General features: G+C 38.0%; 1 protein-coding gene across 9 annotated transcripts in view; it reads left to right on the forward strand.

Moving 5' to 3' along the window:
- Window positions 1-19,347, forward strand: part of ENAH (ENAH actin regulator) — a 199,504-nt gene that overhangs the window by 134,989 nt on the left and 45,168 nt on the right. For 8 of the 9 annotated variants that reach the window (XM_090047874.1, XM_090047902.1, XM_090047938.1 and 5 more), the window contains exon 4: window positions 13,137-13,221. In XM_090047874.1, coding sequence (XP_089904000.1) covers window positions 13,137-13,221 — 85 coding nt within the window. Of the gene's footprint in view, window positions 1-13,136; window positions 13,222-17,375; window positions 17,504-19,347 lie in introns of those variants that run through there. The other variant, XM_090047912.1, reaches the window with a different exon arrangement.

Here is a 19,347-nt window from a genome sequence, read left to right on the forward strand (position 1 = left end):
CATGATGTATATAATACATGTTTTAAAGCTATGAGGTTGTTCAGTGGGTTATTTTTTCCTTACTCAGTAAAGATAGAGTTAACAGAATCATTGCTGATAGGGTTAGCTGTATGCATAGTATGGAATGAATAATTTAGTAACTTCGGGAAATGCAAACTGCAGTAAGAACTCAAGGAGCCTTTTCAGAATATGTGACTACTATGCTACTGAACAGAATGAATCTGCTAAACAAGAAAAAAATATTCTCAGAATTGGGTCATCAAGAATGCCATATTTCAAACTGCAATAAGAACCTGTAAACCTTGGGGGGGGGAGCGGGGAAGGGAGAACTGATTCTGCTGCATGAAAGTAATGGTGGTTTACCTGCATTCTGACAATTCTCTGGAGGGGACTGAGATTACTTCTTGCCAGCACAGTAGTAATGGGATGTGGCAGTATCTGTGTTGTCAGAAGTGGAATAAAATCTCCATATTTGCTTGTAAGTTTTTTGTTCTGTTTTCTTCCTGTTTAAATGATTCATTTAACATTTATTAAAAGAAAAATGATTTAGACCTATATTTGGTATATTCTGTAACAGTGGCCGTTTTTTCTTGTAGTTGCACTGGGTTTTCTGAAAGGTGACTTAGGTCGCAAGATGACTTAGGTCACCTAGGAGGATTACTTTACATTACCAATTTGTCAAAATCTGAACAGTATGGTTTAATAATAGGAATTTTGTCATTTAGTTATTGTCTATCCGTTCCACTTCCTTTATAATTCTATACCATGTAACATTATTAAAAAAAAACATTAACTTTAATTTTAGTTATTGTATTCTTTGGGGCTCAAACTGTTCAGCATTATTGCAGTTGTCTCTCACCATTACCTGTGTGCTGTTTTCTATTGCATAGTATTATCACAAAGGTCAGTAATATATATATTATATATATTAGTACTAAGCTAAAATTTGGGTTCAAGTCTTGAAGAATAGTATTAAAATTCTCCAGCTGGCCTGACTTTAGAGTGATCATGAAGATGCCGTATTTGAAACCTCTTATTCACAAAATGAACATAGATGTAAAAGTTTTTTTAAATTAATTCAGCAATGCAATCTATTGGTCTTGAGTAACATCATTATGAGCATCAGCTATTTTAAAGGTTTGTGTTACAGAGTGAACAGTGCCTTTACAATCTCAAGCTTATATTTCCAAAACTGCCAATTTAAAGTCTCATTTAGTAGTATCAAAAGTAAAAAGTGATGATTGTCTTCTGTGCAGACAACAACATTTCTGTCTACAGCTGCTGATGAAATTTAAGAAGAAGCAAGCTTGCAATAGATAATATTGGCATAATGTAGTTAAAGTGATAGTGGTAGTGCTTTTATCAGTTCATCTCAAAGTGCTTGCAAAAGTGTTTAGTATCATTATCCTCATTATATACACAGGGAGACTGAGGCACAGCAGTGATTAAGTGTTTGACTTGCCTGAAGTTACGCAGTAAGATGATGATGATGCCAGGAATAGAACAAACAACAGGGAGGAAAAAAGGTCTCTTGGCCTTTGTAAACCAATAAATAAAAGTATGTTGCTTCAAAGACATGAAAAATATTTACAAATGACAGTACCCTTCCTTCAGAAATCCATTTCCTTTTTTTTTCTTGTGTGTGTGTGTGTGTGTGTGTGTGTATAGAGAGAGAGAGAGAGAGAGATCCTCCAAAATTCTTAGTTTAGTTATGAATTTGTGTGCACAAAACGGTTGCGAAACCATAATTTGAGCCTGGATTTAAAATTTTTAGTGGAGGAAATAAAAATGTAAGTAACTGAGTAAAGAATGTTACATATAAACCAATAAAAAAGAACTGTGTATAGACCAGTCTGTCATCTATACTACCATCAGGGATGGTATTGGGAACAAGTGCACAAGAGAAATGGTCTTTAGTGGATAGAAAGGGGACTGAAAACAATTAATTAGTCAAGAATGATACTGCCTTGAGCACAGAGCTGGACTAGACCTCATGAGGTCCATTCCAATGCTACTTTTCTATGATCCTAAGTTATGAAAATAGGACTTGCTTGTTTCTAGGGAAGAGCTACTTGCGCATAAAAAGGTGTTTGTACTCTACTTTTGAAACTTGTTTAATAAATGGATTTTAGCTACATTTTCTAATCTTTTTCTGTCGGGATTTTTGTCAAAATTACAAAGTTTCTTTTCCAGCAATTTTTATGCATATGTTTTTGTTTGCTTGCTGTTATAAGTATACTAAATCCTCTGATAATGATATCTTAAATGTAAATAAGATCAACTGCATAGAACAACTAGCATAAGGAAATTGAAATCATAATGTTTTATAGCAGCAGGTCCTCAAGTGCCTCCTGTTAGTACCGAATAAAACTAAATGCTTTGCCAAATCTCAAATTCTGTCCCCAAAAGTAAGTAGTTTTAATGGAGGAAAATGAGAGGAAGTTTTCCTTTTATATAATACTAATATGAGCTTTCCCTGAAGTAGCTAAGTAAGCTGTTCTTTCTAACCCTCATACTACTTCATCAACTCGCTGCTTATTTTCAGTTGATTCTTTGCTAGAAAAGCCTTGTTTCATATTTTGACTTGAACAACCAGTTTCAGCACTACTTAGGTTAGTTTCATGTGAGCTTAAGTTTGTGACAGCTTTGCAGTTTTTAATTGTTAAACCAGAGCTGTCCAACTTCTGGGCAACTGGGCCACGTGCTGAATGAGTTGTAGTCCTAGGCTCAGGCTACAGGCTCAGGCTATAGGCTAAGGCAGGCAGCACCTCCCTCCACCAGGCTTTCCCCAGTCTAGCACTGCTCCCTCCATCACAAGCAGAGCATAGGTAGATAGCCTGGCTCCCCTCTTCTCTCTTGGCTGCGTGCACCACACAGGTAGCCTGCACCCCCCCTCACTTGCATGTGCATTATCCTTCTCCTCTCCTAGCCATACAGCCACCTGCAGCTCAGCTCATGCCTTTTCCTCATGCAGAGCAAGCAACTCTGCCTCCTGCCCTGCCACACATGCATCATGGGCACCCTGGCCTTCTACCGTGTGCACACCTTGCACACACCACCCACTCCTGTTGTATTACCCCACCCCCAGGAGTGAGGGCAGGAGCTAAAAGCTGGAGAGTGTAGAGGAGCCTGAAGAGGGGGCCACAGCAGGAGCTGGCCAGCCATGTACTAACCCTTTGGGGGCCACATGCAGCCCACAAGCCATTAGGTGGATAGCCCTATCATTAAACAATAATACCATAAATTAGAGATTTTATAGTGCTGTTCAGGAAATGCTTTCTAAAGGGAGCTCATTTTCCTAAACCAGTTTTAATGCTTAGATTGTATGTAGTTGACTAAGTTATAGCTACGCTTTTTCCAATAACAGCCATTCTTTAAGAAGAATTTTTTGTTCTTATGTTGAAAAGGGCTTACAAAAGATGTATTTTAATGATATATTCAGTGATTAAAAGATGCATTTTAATGATATACAGTGATTACAAGTACATTTTTGCATTGTACTTAATTTAAAAATAAAAAGGCAAATACACTTCACAGAGAAGTAGGTTCATTCTGCACTAAACAGAGATAAAATGATACAGCCTCATAAATGGACCAGAATGCTTTCTCAAGATAAGCCCTGTTCATGCTATTTTACTAGTACATGCTTTTCTGGGACAAAAATGAGCCAAATAGTGACAGGGTAACTGAACAAACTGGACTTACTGGAAACAGCATATCCACGTAGGTAGTGATTTTCTTTGGCTTAGTGCTGTCTGCAAGGGTGCCTATACATGAGCAGGGAGGCTGCTCTGACATGCTGGAATTTCAGCACGTTGGAGCAGACTCGATTATTCGAGTCGTCTGGAGTGTGGCAGTTACCGCTGTCCAGCAGCCTTCCGCATCTGATGTATCAGCATTCCTATGCTTCAAAATGGTGGGTTTGATTTACCTAAAGTTTGTTCAATGAGCTTTAGATAAAGCACTCCTACTGCCATTTTGAAGCATGGGGGCGCTGATGCATAAGCCGCTCCGGATGCTTTAATTAGTGGCTCTTAGAGCTGCTCTAATTAAGCGCCCCCTCCCCCCCCAGTGCTGGAGCACATGTATGAGCACCCCAAGAGAACGAGTTCAAAATGGTTAATTGCATTTGCTTCCTGGAGGGGTTGCCATTTACAGGTCATGTTATATATATAATTCCATTAGAAACCTACCAGTCACAATAAAATAACCTCATTAATTTGGCCTGTTAAAATCTGTAGAGCAGCCAAATGTTTACTAAATATTTTTACAACAGTATTGTATAGACACTGCACCACTACACATAAATAGACATGGCCTTTCTGCTTTGCAAAATCTGTTTTTGTACTAAGATAAATTATTTTTTAAATGTCTTGTTTCTTTTATTTGTTGAATCTCCACTTGGTGATGTGTGAATCACCACATGGAAAGAGAATTGGAATAAAGAGTACCAGAGATTGTTCATTCTGTTTTTTGACGTGCATCTCTTGATGAGAAGAGTCTGTTGGCTAGATTAAGGACCAGTATATAGGATGGATGGATTTTGTTGCTTATTTTACTATGTACTCAATAATGCGATATATTGAGTGAGTCATTTAACCTCTATGCTTCAGTTCATGCAGTTGTAAAATGGATGGGACACCTACCTTACAGGGGGGTTGAGGTTTAGAGAGCATTTTCAGGTGTCTGAGAGGACCTACAATGAGTGCTTATTTATTATGTATCCAGTATCCAGGTTGTAGCCATATTGGTCTAGAGGAAACAGCAGTTTGGCCTCATAGTAGAGGAGATGTGTTTTATTAGACCACCAAGATTTTTGCAAAAATGTTCTTTAATTGCAAGTTTTCGGGCACAAACACCCTTCAGGCATTGGAGAAAAGATTGTTAAAGTACTCCTGGGTAGAAATGGAAGTTCATATTTCATAAGATTTCACAGAGGAGTCAAAAGATGGAGTACTTACAGCAGATAGTTCTTAGCTGATAAGTGTCTCTCAGCTTCTTGTAAGGCTCTGTGGTGATGCAAATTGCCTTGAGCAAATGCAGGAGCAGTATCTCATGTTACAGGTGGTCAAAATTGCTTCCTGCCTGGGAAATTATGAAGATTTAATTTTAAAAATTGGCTAAAATTTGATATCTTCCATGTGTCAGGTATCCAGGTTGTAGCTGTATTGAGGAAAAAGCAATTGGGGCTCATAATGGAGGATATAGTAGGGCTCCCCTGCTCTGAGCTCCAGTTGTTGTTTATTATGTAGTCTTTTCTTTATTTATTCCCTTATTTGCTTCAGTATCTTTTGGGGTTCAGATGGGTGGGGGTAGATGTGTAGGGGTATTCCAGCAGAAGAATAATTGCTTATTCTCTTATCTTTCAACTACAATTGAATATTTTTTAGATAGATAATGAATAGTTCTTTCCCTGCCCCTCACCTTCCTTCCCTTCCCGTTTTATGTTATTCCCCCTCATGCTGTACTTGACATTAGTCTTGTTAAGTCTGTACTTGTCCTGAGGAGCTGGCCAGAATACAAGTGAAACAAGTGTATTATAATAGCTTTTCCTTCACAGAAACATACTAAAGTTTTCTGATACAAGAATGCTTCTAATATATCTATTAGGGTACCTAATACATGTTTTGTATCTATTATAACAAGTGTAACCTGGAAACGTATTGATTGTTGGCACTTTCGTAGTAAGTGGACAAATAGGCCAAACATAGATGTGGAAAAAAAAAAATGCTACAATTGGCAAAAAATCCCCCTCTATTTGGCTGTCCTTCTGGTTTCCTGCATTGTAGCTGCTGCAAATCATGGGATACTTTTCCCATTAGAGTCTTGTTTGTACCACTACAGATCTGAAGCAAGGTACCATATTTTCTACCATATAACATACACTTGAATGTAACATGCAACCCATTTTGAGAAGGCCCCAAGAAGGAAAAAGCTCTTACCTTAGAGTAATGGTAAATATATCAGGTCTGGGGTCTCGAGAGCTATGGGGTTGTGCATGGAGGCTGGGGGATCTATGTACCTGGTCTGGGAGTTTGGGTGTTGGGAGTTGCATGCTGGCCCTGATGCTGTGCGCTGGGTCCTGAACTGGCCAGGCCAGCGCTGGAGCTGAAGCTGCATGGCAGATCTGGGCCAGTGCTGGAGCCAGACCTGCATGATGGGCGTCACCTGCCTCCACATACCAGCCCAGTCTGGCACACAGCTGGGGAGGAGGCTTCCTCATGGATGCAGAAATTTGGTGACGGAAGGCCAGGGAGGGAGGAAGTAAGTGGTGGGTTGTTAATTGCCATGGCTCCCATTGCTGTTACTACTCTACTCTGGTCTTCCTTGCTCCCTCTTCCCCCCCACCCCCAGATTTTTGTACCTATAGAGAGCTCTTTCCCTCACGTATAATACATGCCCTCATTTCTCTGGGGTGGGAGAGGTGGGATATATATGAAAAAGGTGTATGATCAAATGTTATAGTAAATTGTTACCCTTGGCAAGCTATGATAAAAAATTCTTGGCTCCTTGTTTTTTTAATAATTTCCTTTTCCTGCTAGGCTTTCATTAGTAAAATCTGATTGATAACCATACAGTAGAAATTTGATCAACTCTTGTTGATAACAAAGCTGACATATCAATGGATAAACTTTCACTTCTAAAATAGAAACTGTTTAATGTTTAAGTAATGCCTGGAGTGTATGCTCTTAAGAGCTCACAACATATAACAAGTCCAGGACAAAGAAAATATATGTTATATTAAAAAAAAATAAAAATAAAAAATCAATTCCTTTCTCCAGGAACTTAAAAAAGTAAAACATAAAAAAAATTCTATCATGTTCTCAGTGACATCAGTAGGATTGGAACTGTTAGATTCATCACAGACTTCAACTATTTGAGCCTACAGGGTGTGTCTACACAGTCATTAACGCACTTTTGCTACTGTGCATTAAGTTTAGTACCTCTTATGTAAAGGGACTAAATAAATGGGCATTAGGCTGCCCAAACACACAGTAGCAAAAGTGTACTTTTATAGTGATGCTTAATGCCTAGTAACCTATTTTTACTGGTCACTTGCATATTATTATAGTTTTTGGCATGATGCTTTGATGCACAGTAAAATAGGCTACAGTGCATTAAAGCTCACGTGTAGATGTACCTACAGAGAAATTGATACCTGTAAATTGTTATCCTCCTATATGGGCCAGGATTAAAAGAATATGAGATACTTCAGTACTATGGTTTCACAGACAGATGCTTACAGCACAGGTTGAGACTTAAAATACTCAGGTTCTACTTGATGCCCTGCAGGAGAGTATACTTTTGTGGGCAGAGAGTTTGACCCTTCTGTTCTGTTCATTCCAACCTGATAGTGTTCCACTCTTATCTTTACTCCACCACGACTGTTTCCCCAGTAGCACTGTCCTTCCCTTTACTGTTTCCTGACCTCAAGATTTCCAAACTGGTCTCATGGTCCTTTTCAAATCAGGCCTGATTCTTCTCATCTCCCCCTCCCCCTTGCCCTATGTCCAGGTTTCCCTTTCCCAATGCCTCCAAGTCTTAGAGTGCTTTCCCTGGGCTCATTATACAGCCTTGACTATCACTTATCGTTATGGATCTATATATCCCAGTGTATGTGACCAGGTAGGCTCATTTTTCTGACCACATCACTGCTCTTCATTAGATCCTTTTCTTTTCCATCTTGATGGTTTTCAATCCCTTTCATCCCTTAGCTCCTGATATGACCAGTTTTCATTCATTCTTTATTTACGACCTATTCCAGATTTCCTTTGCCCATCCAGTAATAGTCCTTCCCCTACCCCCAACTTCCAAACTTTCTTCATTCAGACAATTGCAATCTTTTCCCTCTCATTACCTCTTTCCCAGCCGGTCCAGTTTATCTTTTCTTGACATTCTAATCAGGTAGCGTCTTTCTTCTTACCATTAAGGGGATCACAGAGAATAAGAGAGAGGCTCCATGCTTTCAACTTGGTTCTTCAACATGGTACAGTCCTCAGAAGGTCAAAGTCTTTCAGTCCTTCTAGCTGAAGTCCTCCTCGGCCACAGGTTAGAACATGACCAATGCAGATACGTTTTGGGGGTATTCAGCAGTCATGGATAGAGATTTCCATGTTAACAGGGATAGAAAGGAATAACTGAGACATCTAAAAGTTGAGCAGTATCAGTCCAGAGACTGTCAAGCTGAATATTGGCGGTGTGAAATTGTGCTATATGACCACTGCAGTGTGGAACCTCTCTTCTCTGATATGAACCCACTCTATAACAGGACCTAGGTTATCTCCCTTGTAATCCTAAACAACATTGTTACAGGGGATGTGTGCAGACCAGTCACTTGGAGCTTGATGCATATTTTCACCAAGCACTATGCAATTGCAGAAGTTTTTGTGCAGAATGAAGCATCTGATACAATGGCCTTCTAGTTACTTTTTGTCTACAGGTTCTCCAAGACTGATCTTCAGCTTCATGCAGGCACTGCTTTGGTGTTGCCTACAGCAAGAAAATGTGTAGGTCGATAGTTGCTGAAAAGATAGAAAATCTTTTTCAGTTACAGGAATTCAAGCTATAATGTCCACATACACATTTTCATCCTGCCCTTCTTGCCTTCTTTTTCTGAATTACATTCGGAAGAAAATGGCACATGAAAAGAAACTAAAGAGCAGGATGTGCATGCTGCCCTTTCTCTTCTGTGCCCTATGTACAAGGAGGGTTAGTAAATGTTATAAAAAATGAAATCTTCCCAGAAAACTAGCTGCCATTCAGAATTTACACCAGTTGATTCACAGGAGAATTTTTCACATTTAGATATAAAAAAAGTTATTCAGCATTTAATGTGTTTTCTTGAGAAATTGGTACCTTAAACAAATTTGGCTTATTCAGTTGTTTTTCAAAACTAAAATCTGTAGAATACATAAAGGAAAGTCACAAATTAATCGGACTCCCATATTTTTCTCATATATTAAGTGTATACCAGGATACATACTTGATAATGTATCCATTGTTACCTATTCAGTTGAGCTATTTTTCCTGTTTTGGGGGCGGGGGGGGGGGGGGTTGTTTTTTTTTTTTTTTTTTTAAATCACTTGTCTAATTGTGAACATCCCTGATTACCATGTAAGACTAGAAATCACTATAATGAGCAAGATTTTCTCACAACACCATTGAGTATTCTGCCTCATTCTACATACCATTCTTTTATTCCATGTTGTGCTGTATGCACTTGCCTGCTTCTTAGTTTACAGCAGTGATTTTCAACCAAGGTACCGTGTAGTAGGGGTGTGCAAAAGTGGCTGTGTTCATTTTGGATTTGGCCTGAATTGGGGATGGTGATTTGATTTGTTGATTCGGATCACTGTCCCCGATTTGGCTGAATCAGAATCTGAAGATTCGATGCTGATTTGGAGAATCAGTGGTTCAGCCATAGACACAGCTTCAAATGTTTTTTCTACATACCTTGAGGTACTAGGTGTGGCTCCTGAATGCTGCAATGCTGGGGTGGATGGAGTGTCCCACAGGAGTGCAGGGGGGAGTGGGGGATTAGCACGCTCCCCGGCAGACCTGGAAGCTTTTCTGGTCCACTTCCAGGTCTGCTGAGCACACTGTGGAGCCCCCTGTGGGATGCTTCACCCACCCCAGCATCTTAGGATACATGAGCTGCCTGGTATCTTGAGGTACATAGAAAAATCATTTATCTGTTTATGTCAGAGTCATCAAATCTTTCCAAATCCCTCCAAGTTAATTTGGAGGATTCCTGTTTGATTCAGAGAGATTAAAGGGTCCCTTGATTCAATTCAGATTTGGAGATTCGGCCACTGAATCGGGCTGAATCTCTGCTGAATCGAGTCAGGGACTGAAGCTTCTCACAGCCCTACCATGTAGTATTTGCACTATCATGTATGCAAACATCTGTACGTGATTCACAAGATATAACTAAGGATTTCAAATAGGGAATCCATAGTGTCAAAAATATTCTGAACTGTTGTGGTCTTTGTGTTCTTTGCAATGGAATATTTTCTCCATTATTTTTTCTGTAGTTAAAAACCAGGTGAAAGCTAAGAGCTGGCATTTTTCCAGTCTAACAAATTTTATCTAGTCTAACAAAGGTGTCTTCTTGAGTCTAAAAAGTTTGAGAACTATTGTTTTACAGAGGATGTCATGCCCATATCTTGTCATATCTGTTTACTATTTTTATATTCCATGGCAAATGTGAGTTCTGTTGTTTTCTGATGGCTGCTCAGTGATGTTACAAACAACGTAGGTGATGATGTGACTAGTAAACAGCATGATGAATTGCATCTCTTTGGAGGTTCCTTTATGAGATTGTACTGTCCTCTTCTAGAGAGAGAGTATCTGTTTATGATGTAGCTATTTTAATGTATTTTAAATTATATGGTTTTAAAAATGTTAATATGCACTACTGTGTCCAAACAAGACTACTGTAGAAAAGTCGATACCTGAACACTTCTTTTTATGGCTTAAATAGGAAATATTGGGGATATTTGCAGAAACATGCCACTGACATTTTGAAAATGTGTTGTCTTCTCATGGTGATATGTGATTTGAGGTATAACAAACAATGATAGATAATTAGATATAAAATATATATTTTAAAATTTCTACCCAACTAGAAGCAATAGTTAATATTGACACATCATATAGTATTTATTCATTGCTTGCTTACACACTCCTCTATTTCACCTCAAAACCAATGCATAGTATTAGTTATAAAGCAGGTCTTACAAAACACTGTTAAGGAAGAATATGGATGTAAAATAACTCCTGATTAGAGAAGCTTGTCTGTGAAAGTGTCTAAAAAAAAATGTAAAGCCTATAATAAAACTAGGCATACTGTGCAATCTAGTACAGCATTTTGAAGAAAATGCCGTATATAAGAGGATACATTAATATGACAGCTAGTCATAAATAAGTTTCAAGGAATATAGGATCTGAAACTCAGAGTTGCCTTATCAGGTTTTGCAGTCTTGCATTGCCACTTTTTTTTAAATTCTGAGTTTTCCCTTTTGCTGTGTGATACTTTGAATATCAGCAGATGTTCAGACTGTGTACACATGTTCAAATGATCTGGAAGAATTCTTCTAAGTTTGTTTTGCTGGGAGAAGAACTTACCCAGTGATGCCTGAACATAAGTTTGATATTGAGCTCTTGAAAAGCAGAGAGCTTTCAGTGCTGATTCTGTGCAGCCAAGGGGGGGCCTTGTGCATACATCTTGGCATCCTCTGAAGGGTCCCTCAGTCTGCCTGGCAACAGATGGCAGCAGTGCACAAAACAGCCCTGATTGGCTGATCCAGACTTCTGCAGGGAGAGACAGCCTGCAAGGCACGGTGTGGTGATTGTGAAAGGGGTGTGTTCTGCTCCTCAGGGGGTGGGGGGCAAAGTTGAAGAAAAGCACCCTAGGATGCTATAGGAATGTGTTGTGCCTTCTCTCGGAAGAGATCATGTACTTGTAGGAGAAACTCTTATGGGAGTGATTTAACTTTAGTTACTCCCAGTTATTTTTCTCCCAGAGTGGCCATTTTTGCTCTGGAAGAAAAAATCCTGAACATTGGTATACTTGTGGTTTCTCCTGGGAGAGTAGCAACTCTCCCAGGAGAAACTGAATGTCTGTATGTGGCCTCCGTTGGATCACTTTCAAAAGTAGGGGAACTGCTGCCCCGGACTGCAGAGCAGCTCTTGTTCTGTAACAACTCTGAGTGTAGGAGCCTGTAGCAATACAAATGTAGCCAGACTGCTTCAACTTTAACCCTGGATGAAGCAAGGTTAAAGTTGGCATGATTTAGTTCACTTGTATCACTATAGGTACTTGTACATATAGCAATTAAGAGTGGAACTGCTGCTGCATGCCATGAGCAGCAACAGCGCCCCCTCCCATTCCTTTTTGGAAATAAGCATTTGTTTGGCTGACTATACAAGGGCAAGAGTGTAGTTATAGCTGTGATGGCCAGGAAATGTCTGAGGTGCAAGGGAAATCACAAAAACTACTATCTATAATAGGGCTGTCCAGCTGGCTGTCCATGTATCTGGCCCCCAGGGGGAACCCTGCAGCCCTCGGGTACTTAATCTGGGTGCCACTCCCTTGATCATTCTCCTTCTGCTGCCACTGGAGCCTCTGGGCTACCCCTCCCTCTTCTTGCTTCTGTTATGTGCCCCTGTCCTGGGGGCAGTGCAGCATGACATGGCTCACAGGGCTGAGGGAGCCCACAGTAGGTGGGTTTGGCAGGGACCCAAGGGATTATATCCTTTGTCAGGGTGGTGGGAAGGAAAGGGAGCACCTCCAGCAAGGGGACCTGTGCAGTGTGGCATGTGCTGTATGGCCTGGGAGGTGCATGGCCCACACAGTCAGAAATTGGACAGCCCTGATCTATAAAATGGTGTCAAATGCAAAAAGTTAAACGAAAGTATAGCTTTCCCTAACCTCTCTATATAGCAACCATAGATGGTGGTATACATCTTAAAATAAATCAGTATTCTGTATCCTTGGAAAAATGCACTATTTCTAAGTCTTTTTGTGCTACAGTTTCAGATTTTAGGAGTAAAATATTAGAAAGAAATGAGTAAATAAATAAATCAATACTCCTTGTGCAGAAGAATTCATCTTAGTCCAGGTGACAAAATGTATTTGTGAAATTTACTTTAATGCAGTGTTAGGGAACATAAACTTATCTTCACACTTTCAGTATGGTGATAAACATCTGATTTTTTTTCTCCTGTTTTTCATTTCCAGTGTTCTATTTAGGTGAGTTTTTAATTCTTTGAGTCTTTCCCCTTCACCCAAGAGTGTGTTTGTTCATTGTCAAAGAAAATTTTTAATATGGGAGCCTTTTCAAAGCCTACGAACACCTGTTTAGTCTTAAATTTCATCATATGTAAAACTTTATTTTTGCATTCCTGTTAAACTTTTTCATTCATTTGAAATGATTCCATTCTGGAAATACATAAAGCAATATTTGTGGCAGCTTTTATTTGCTATATTACATTATGGAGTTTGTTTTGTTTTGCTAGAAAAAATGAGTAATTTATATAGTGTCATGTTGTGGCTATTTGATTTTTCTGGTTGTTTTTTTTGCATACCTTAAAAGTTGAAGATAGGTTCATTTCTGATCTGTCTCCATTCACAGGTCCAACGTTGCCTCGACAGAATTCTCAGCTTCCCCCACAAGTTCAAAATGGCCCATCACAAGAAGAGCTGGAAATCCAGAGAAGGTAAAATGTATTACATGAATAGAGCCATACTGATGGGCATAACTTTTACCCATTTTTACCACTCAACTTTTGGATTGAAATACCAATACGTATCAGTTTTTATATTACACCAACAATCTGTAACACAGTACTTGCTATTATTCTTTTGTCCCTACTGATGTTATAGAGCTTTACTTGTTTGCTAGTTGAACCAATTATATTTCATGACAAGATCCAAAAAAACCTAGGTTAGAAATTCAGACTTTTTGGTGGGGATAAGTGAATGGGTGTGTAGTGCAAATACTCTGGTATAAAAAGTAATTTGCGTTGAAGCAGTTACCTGTTTGCAGATTATGCTGTGCAGTAGTGCACCATTTCTAGTCAGTTTGCTCAGGTGCAGCAGCTTAGTACAGAAGTCTAGTTGAGTCAAATCTTTTGTCAGAAATCCACATAGGCCTTTTCATATTCCAGCCACTAAGGACATCAGAAGGGAATACTAGGGAAAATTTAGTACCATAATTTTCAAGCAGATTGATTTTTTTTTTTCTTTTTTCCAGTCCAAATTTCCACTTTTATAAATGCCTATTTTCTTGAGCTCTAGGTATGTCTATGTCCTCATATTCTTTTCTAAAAAAAGAGGTGTCAGGAAAGGGAACTTTTTATATTAGAAATAGCTAAAATAGCTTGAGACTGAATAGCCTTGTTTCTAAATGTGGTCCATCCAGGAGATTGAAAAATATTGTTAAATTAATATTGGGAAATGGGCTCAGCTTCCATTGGTGATGCATAAGGGGTGCACGCAGGTGTACGTACATCCCCTGAGATCGGCCATGCACCCCCTGGCAGTGCCAGCCACAAAACCAGAAGTACACTTCCAGTTTTGCTGCTGGCTTGGTGATCGGCCATGGGGGGGACTCTCCCCTCTGCACCCTCCCCGCAGTGATTTGGTGCCCCTCCAGACTCGGGAGGCACCAGTCGCCCATGTCAGCTTCCCTGCTTGTGCTGTATTCTGTGGACAGGGTATTCTCTGCCAACAGCGTGCAGTATTTTGAGAATCCCAATATGTTTTAATATTAAATGTAATATAAAAATAGTAATGAAAAGGTAATTTTAAAGAATTCAGGTATTTAACTCTGGTTTTATTTTCTCCATGCATTTTATTTTGAAGTTGTCAATTGAACCAGATGGTGGATAATTTATAATAAACTGTAATTCATCATCTACATTTGACTCAGTAGCAGTGCATACTGAACAGACAATTGACATTAAAAAATCATAGCATTATGCACCTTTCTACAGTATGACATTTCCTATATCTAGATTAGGGTCCCTTTATTTAAGGTTTTTGAAAATGATTTATTTATATTTAACATAAATAATCTTCCTGTTACCATCTGGATTTAATATTGATCATTGATCAGGAGCTAACCACATGAAGAAATTACTTATTTGATTCTGTTATTTTTATCTAAACAACCTCAGTACAGTAGAATCCAGACCATTCACACTTGGGTTGTTCACAACCTACTTAATTCTCAGTGGGGATGTGGAAGTAAGAATGAACTATTGGGCTCTTTGTTACAGCTTTTATTTCAAAAGGCTCTGCTTCTCTAGTCGACTAGAGCTGATCAGTAGTACCACAGAGCTCATCAGAGAAGCTTCATAAACCCCCAGTTACTTCCTAAACCCTCATGTTTGCAGAGGGGTAAGGAATTTAACCACGTGAAGATTCTGGCTTCTGCTATAATTATTTGAAATGTGTAATCTCAAACCATATTTCAAAGAAACAAGATGTAAATAACTCTTAATACAGGTCATTACCTTGCCCCAGAATTTTTTTTTTGAGAAAATACATTAGTACAAAAAGCAGTAGCAAATGGAGTTCTGGTGCCAAATAGAAGAGATTTCATTTTCTTCCTGTTAATATGCAACATTACTTCCATTTCCCATTTCATTGCTTTGTGAAGTCTTAGAAAGTTAATTTTTGGCACAGTTTTCAGTATGCCTTTACTAGTCCTATTGTAGCAGGAAAATTGCTTTGTGAATGCTTTTTAATTTTTTTTTCAAAGACTGTATATGAGTGCCCACTAACTAGATTTTGTCATTTTAAAATCCTTTTTAAGTTTTTCTACTACAGTAACTGTATTTTTTAAATTGATTTAAAAAACTTAATTTTTTAAACTTAATTGTTGGTGTTAACAAGTTTTAGACTCCCACAGACTTTTCTATCACAGTGAAAATCCATTATAATATTCAGGAATAGACTTTGGATAATTGAGGGAGCAGTGAACGTGTGGGAAGAAAGTAGGGTTCTCTATATGGTTTGAATGTATTTACAGATGTCTGACACTTCTAGCCTTTAGATACAGGGCACAATGCTCAGAGCCAACATTTAGCTGGCCAGTTAACCAAGGTTTCTGCGACTTGAGAACATTAAAAGTGAATGAATTTTGAAACAAATAAAGCTGTTCTCCAGTGGCCCAGCTAATAAGATGAATTTATTAGACAAAAAGTCATGCTTAAGGCTTGGATTTTAATGATATATTAAGGTTATCCTTAAATGTATAATGTTGCTGCTCCGTACAGAAGACAGGTTGGTTCCAATACCTGGTTGGTTATGTGTATTTAGGGATAGAGATGTGTTATATTAAAGTGCACTCAGGTAAGCGATATAAACATACATTGTCTCCTGTACAGAGATAAACAGTAGAATCTACTTTGTATCTTTTAACGCAGAAGAAATTACTAATTTTCTTAATCATAAGCATACTTTGTAATTCAATTGAATTAAGAGTTCCAAGATTCTTTTTTGTCATCGTAACAGTGACTGCCATATTATGTAGCAGATTTAATAATGGCAGTGGAGTAGTGAAAATGCTATCTATATGCAGGCACCTGCTATTCTAGAATATAGTTACTTGGTGTAAAGATTTTGTTGTAAAGTACTTCCTAGTATTAGTTTTTATATTAAGAAACTGCATTTTTGAGAGACAACACTTAGCAAGTTTTTATTTTGTTGTTCTCCTGTTTTTTCCTAACCAGTGTTGATTTATCCAGTGGAGGTGATCTGTTTCTTTTATATTTAGAGATCAGGCAGGGAGAATGCTGAGTGTTTGCTAATATTGGGCCATTAGTGACAGATTCCCTCTGTCACATCACTTAAATTCCTAAAATATATTCATTCACTTCATAACAGTGTTGAGCACTGAGTGAGATTAAAAATAAAATGTTCTAAAGTATTTTAGTTACAATTTTGTCCTTTGAATGTCTTTTCAGTAGTCCACAAGAAATTTATAATCTAATACTCTCGGGTTCAAATGCATAAAGCATAAATTAAAGTAAAAATACTTCTTTAAGGTGAATACTTCTTACTGTTGGTCCTCATGGATGTGGATCTACAGTTAATGATGTAATCATCTGTAAAGCCACTAGCACTAACTTTGCAATCCATAGTATTTTGAATTATTTTTCTACCTGTAGTTTTACATTATATAGTCAAATCAGTATTGAAATACTTAAGTCTGGGCAGTTTTCATGTTACCATCCAAAGTTGGTAGTCCTACTTTTGTTTGGTTTACTGAAGTTTTTCCAAAATATTAGCATGTGATTGTTAGCGTTTGTACCTAGTATTACAGAGAATAACCAAGCAAACTGAAGGCACAGTGTATATTTTTTACCAGCATTCATTTACATAAGATCAATAATGGATCTCAAAAGCGATTGTGGCTACAGTTTTACAGATATATATTAACCTGCACTTTTGAGGAAAACTTACATAACTTAATTTCGTAACTATAGCCAAAGTGGATTGTCCTTAGTTTTTTCATGGAGGTAATGGTAGTTAAAAACAGGAGACTTAACTCAGTAGGAAAGTGAAAAGCTGCTGAGTGCACTTCATTGGCTGGCAGGCACATTCTCCAATAGGCATCTGTATATATTAAATGATTTCCAAACAGATTGGTATTATAACGTCCATGTTAAAATATAATATTAGGTCATGCCATACCTCTTTGTATTACTCATGTGTATAATATTGTACCACCTATTTTAGCAGTGATAAATAATATAATGTGAGGCATGTAAATCAATTACTGTGCCAGTGTCTCATATGTCAGTAGGAAACTCATTGGCTAAGATTTATAAATAGCTTGGAAATCATCACCACTTCAAACAAGTATTTATAAAGAGAACAGGAACTCCATAGGCAGAAAATAAGTGTATAGATTGTAGGAGCAATGAAAACATATAGGCCTCCCATTGTCTTTCAGAGAGGTAATGGACCAAAGGTTGACCGGCTCCTGTTGTAAGTACTCAAAAATCTGATTTGCTTTTTCAGGAGAATGTATGTAAGGTGTTTTGTTATTAGTGTTAAATGTTGTAAAGATCTGCTGTAGTTTTTGTCTATATTCTGTTCATTGAGATAAAGTTTCTAAGAGGGGGAAGAATAATCATAACATATAACTACACTACTGTACAGCCCTTATATATAAAACTATTTTGAGTCCTCACTAATATTTTTGAGCTTAATTCTGGAAAGTGGTAGATTGTTGGATTCTTGTCACTTGAAAAAAGGTTGACTTGAAAATAGATTGGACAATTTGAAAAGGAATGTATTTATTCTAAACTTTAACAACACTATCATTCTTTAAAATTTCTGTATTCAACCTTGACTTGACTTGGTTGTAATTAGCTTCAGGTTGTAATTGAAATTATTGACTGACTTTTTCAAGAGGTAAACCAAATTTAAACAACATCTTAAAGTGTCAGTAGAGTGCTGTAACAGGATATGATTGACATACATATCTTAGAGGCACACTGCACAACTTGTGTCCTATAGGCGGATGTCATGCAGGAGGCATAGCAATTGTTGTGGGGCTAAGATTATCCCTAGTATAATTTAGGTAGCCCATTTTTTTGTTGTATTTCAGAACATTGATTTTCTGACTGAACATAATTTTATGTATGAAATCTCACATGAGAAAAAATAATGCATGCATTAAAACTTGTGTGATAATGGCCTGGGACAAAAGAAATGGAGGAAGAAAGTAAGAAAGCAAACTGGGAGGGAGATGATGCCTTTTGTGTGATGGATGGTAATAATGGACTGAAGTATCAATTAAAACCTTAAACGAGTATTAAGCAAGATTTGTGTCTTCAAAAAATATTTACGCCATAATGAGACTTAAGAACTTCTTCCATTTGCTGACAAAAAATTCTGGCTTTCCATTCATACTAGACCTTTTCCTAAGAAGGCCATTCCTGTTGAGTCTGGCTTTTTAAGCCTTAATGGAATAACTGTCTTTATCTGGATCCAATAGGCATATTTTGATCAGAATGTAACTTAGTAGTGATGTTGGATAACATTGACATGTCTATCATATTGTGAAGCACTGTTTCAGCTAAGTAGTCTTGCATTCCTTGAGAGAGAGAGAGAAATTACTACATTACCCTTTCTTCAAAATCAGGTAGTATTCCTTAAGACAATTACAGAACTTTTCTAGGTATTACAATATCCTCAGTTGCTACAATTAATCCAATATATGTTGCCAGTTTAAGAACAGTATTGAGACTTTGACTCTTGGTTTGTATTATTTGAACCACATTTCTCTTTTGAAATCTTACCCTTTCTTAAATCTTTAAATTTAGATTAATGATTTAAAGTAGAAAACAAAGATAAAAAATCAGGTTTTAACTCAGCATTAATTATCTTTAATCAGCATTAATTAGGATGTAGGATTGGAAGTTATTGAGTCTAGTTTTGTCAAACGACAATTTTAAATCAATTAAGTTTTCCTGCCTCTCCAACCCACTGTTCCAGAACTTGACTCTTTTCATGGTTAGAAATCTAACTCCAACCTAAATTTATTTGTGAAAAGTTTAATACTAGGGCTGTCAATTAATTGGTGTTAATGTGCACAGTTAATTCAAGAACGAATTAATGTGTTCATTTTTTTTAACATGTTAATTGTGCATGTGGTTTTGGAGCCTGCACCCGGATTGTCCTGCCCTGCCCTGCCCTGCCCTGCCACCATTCTGCTGTCTCTGGGCCTCCCAGTGGGGCAGCGGTGGCAGTCCAGAAGGGCCACAGGGCAGCCTAGGCGTGGGCTCCAGGCAGCTACAACAGGTGGGGGGGGGCACACCTACCCC

The sequence above is a fragment of the Crocodylus siamensis genome, chromosome 1, assembly GCF_052110815.1.
Source record: "Crocodylus siamensis isolate JL-2025a chromosome 1, ASM5211081v1, whole genome shotgun sequence".
NCBI classification, from domain to species: Eukaryota; Metazoa; Chordata; order Crocodylia; family Crocodylidae; genus Crocodylus; species Crocodylus siamensis.